At 38.9% G+C, this 3,630-nt stretch overlaps 1 protein-coding gene across 1 annotated transcript in view; it reads right to left on the bottom strand.

Annotated features, from left to right (window-relative positions):
- Positions 1-1,100: 1,100 nt before the first annotated feature.
- LOC119595419 overlaps positions 1,101-3,630 on the bottom strand; it is a 38,569-nt gene continuing 36,039 nt past the window's right edge. The window contains exons 2-3 of the mRNA XM_037944511.1: positions 2,510-2,650; positions 1,101-2,188 (exon numbers count right to left, since the gene is read on the bottom strand). Of these exons, the coding sequence (XP_037800439.1) occupies positions 2,111-2,188; positions 2,510-2,650 (219 nt within the window). The 3' untranslated portion in view covers positions 1,101-2,110. The remainder of the gene's footprint in view (positions 2,189-2,509; positions 2,651-3,630) is intronic.

Genomic DNA, 3,630 nt, shown 5'->3' with positions numbered 1-3,630 from the left:
TATGTGTATGTGCGTATGGCTATGTGTATGTGTATGTGCGTATGGCTATGTGTATGTGCGTATGGCTATGTGTATGTGTATGTGCGTATGTCTGTATGTGCATGTGCGTATGTCTATGTGCATGTGCGTATGTCTATGTGCATGTGCGTGTGTCTATTTGCATGTGCGTATGTCTATGTGCATGTGCGTATGTCTATGTGTATGTGGGTATGTTTATGTACGTATGTATGCTTCGTATGTTTCACAGCGACACACACACATACTAACACAAATATATGTTTACAAATAAAGGAATTAGTTGGTATATGAGCGAGCGTGTGTGTGTGTAGATAGCTTGACGTATAGACGGAAGGACAGATATTTGCACATATCTTAATTAACATTAACATATTTATACATGTGCTGCATATTTCAACACGACAAATCTTGGTCATAAAACATAAAAATGAATAAATGAATAAATATTTTTCAGATGTAAGTATTACTTTCTCCAGATTTAGGACGTCGGTTTGACACCCGTACAAACGAGTCATGTTTTATTTACAGAAAATCGCTATATATTGAAAAAAAAACAATATGTCATTTGTTCACACACATACACACACACACACACACACACACACACACACACACACACACACACACACACGCGCACACGCATACACACACGCACGCACACACACACACACACACACACACACACACACACACACAACACACACACATACACATACACACACACACACACACACACACACACACACACACACACACACACACACACACACACACACACACACACATATATATATATATATATATATATATATATATATATATATATATATATATATATATATATATATATATAGGTATGTATGTATGTGTACATATATATATAGATAGATAGATATGTATCTGTGTATGTGCACATACATATATATATGTATGTACATATGTGTACACATACATATATATAAATATATATATATATATATATATATATATATATATATATATATATATATATATATATATATATATAGTTACTTATAAAACAAACCTCTTAACCTCAGAGTGTCAAAGAAAAAACAAATAAGTCTTATCTGAACGTTTATTATATGATTACAATTCGCAACATTTCAGAGCAGACATGATATAGAATGTTGGTGATAAATAAAATTACTAAGTATACAAATGCACGATCAATGCAACACATCATTGCATATAGACACGCCGAGGATCTGCAATCAAGGTCTGGAAACATAGCTGATAACACTGCAGTCACGTCCCACAGCCTCATGATAGCAGAACAACCATGGAAGAGAAATGGAGAGAGAGAGAGAAAGGCGAGACAGAGACAGAGAGAGAGAGAGAGAGGCAGAAAGGTGAGACAAAGAGAGAGAGAGACGATTATATATTTTTCGTACTGGATCATTATATGCATTGTTGTTTCGGCAATACAAGAGAACAGGTCATAATTATCTCTTAAACCAGCTCGAGAAAACGTTTTTTTTTTTGTTTGTTTGTTTTTTTCTCACAGGGATACATCTGAAAAAATGTCTATGCCCCACGGGTTACACCTCTGACTGACACGTGACACGATGTGGAACTCACGTGCGTGATTTTTGTTCCTGCTTCTTAAAAGGAAAGAAAGAAAGAAATCGTGCATTACCATAGGCCTACATATGGTTGACACCGATTGCGGAATGCTGAATGGTAGGAGTCTTGATAACACTTCCCTATGTATATGTACAACATTTTAAAACAGCACTTAAACCATAACATTGACAAAGGAGAACGATATTACGGTACATTAGTCCAATATTTTTAGGAGACCTGGAATACTTCATTAAGAATGACATCCGCTTTCACTGAGGTAACTCTAACCTTCTGTGTAAATAATTGCTATAAGATGTGTATTCAAATGAATTAATTAGACACACCTGGCCATTGAGAAAAAATACAATTGGAATATATAAAACATAAGAAGAAAAAAAACTTTAACACACATAAATCATCAAGTACCAAGTGAACATCTCTGTCTTCCAGTAAATTCGTTTGTTGGTTTGTGTGTTGGTTCAGACCGTAGCAGTACGTGACCCGCCGCCTAGAAGCAGGAGACAGCGTTGAAGTAACACCGCCAGTAGAGACGCCCGTCGCCATTGCCTCGCCGCTGCAGGTCCATCTGGAAGGGGGAGAAAGGAGGTCATTTGAGGTCAACCAGGGGAAAAAAGGGTTAAGGAGATGGGTAGAAAGAGGAGAGGATAATGATTGGTATAAGAGGATGCGGAAAGGGAAAGAAAGAGGGGAGATAATCGATTAAGGGAGGGACGCAGAGAGCGAGAGAGAGAGAGAGAGAGAGAAAATGAGAATGATTGATAGATAGAAGGAGAGAGAGAGAGAGCGAAAGAAAGAAAGAGAGAGAAGAAGAAAAAGAAAAAAAGAAAGAAAGAGAAGAAGAAAAGAAAGAAAGATAGAAAACGATAAGCACGACATAAAAACCTACCGTTCCAGCGAAGGGTCGCGACCTCGGGTAGGCTGGAGGGTGGGGCCCGGGGGCGGGAGGAGGGTTGTCATCCAGGGCCTTCTGCAGGGCGAACATCAGTTTGTCTAGCACGATGGCGGCTCTCTTGCGGGGCGCCGAGACCTGGGTTGGGAGAGGCGAATGGGGTTAGATGCCCAGAGGTTATGCATAATACACGAATAGGCAGTATCCGCATACATATTACATACATATAAGAATGTGTGTCTGTATGTATGTACCTATACATGTATATATTGACACACGTACACACACATACACACATACACACACACACACACACACACAGACACACACACACACACACATACACACACACACACTCACACATACATACATATATGTGTGTATGTGTGTGTGTGTGTGTGTCTATATATATATGTATAGATACATACATATATACATATATATATATATATATATATATATATATATATATATATATATATATATATATATGTGTGTGTGTGTGTGTGTGTGTGTGTGTGTGTGTGTGTGTGTGTGTGTGTGTGTGTGTGTGTGAATATATGACAGAATAGATGTGCGTGTGCGTGTGCGTGTGTGTGGCTGTACGTACGCATAGACAGTAGATCCATATGAGATGTAGTTATGAGTTAGCAATTTATATAGCGTACGTCATGGGCCTCCCTCCATACATTCCGTTATAGATGAGATGTTATTGTGAAAGACGTCGTTGTATTGGGAGTAATGTTTCCAGGAATGAAGGGAGTTTTTGGGTTGCCGAGGGGGTGGGGGTAAGGAAGGGGGGGATGAAAGGGGTAGGGGGGGTAGAGAAGGAAGGGGGGGATGAAAGGGGTAGGGGGGGTAGAGAAGGAAGGGGGGTGTAGGTAGGAAAAAGGAAGAAAGGGAAGGAAGTTGAGAAAGAAGGAGAGAAGGAGAAGAGAAGAAAAAGATCGAGAATAGTTTATAGGTTAAAGAGAAATAAAAACATGAAAGGAGAGAAATGTGGAGAAGAGCATGAAGAAGGAAGTATTTAATAGAAAAAGCAGAGGAAAAAGAGAAAAGAAGAGTGGAAAGGAAGATGATCGGGACGGGAAGAAGAAAGAAGTATGGAAGAAGAGACG

Source organism: Penaeus monodon, chromosome 3 (assembly GCF_015228065.2).
Source record: "Penaeus monodon isolate SGIC_2016 chromosome 3, NSTDA_Pmon_1, whole genome shotgun sequence".
Taxonomy (NCBI): domain Eukaryota; kingdom Metazoa; phylum Arthropoda; class Malacostraca; order Decapoda; family Penaeidae; genus Penaeus; species Penaeus monodon.
This window is presented reverse-complemented; position numbering and strand designations above follow the sequence as displayed.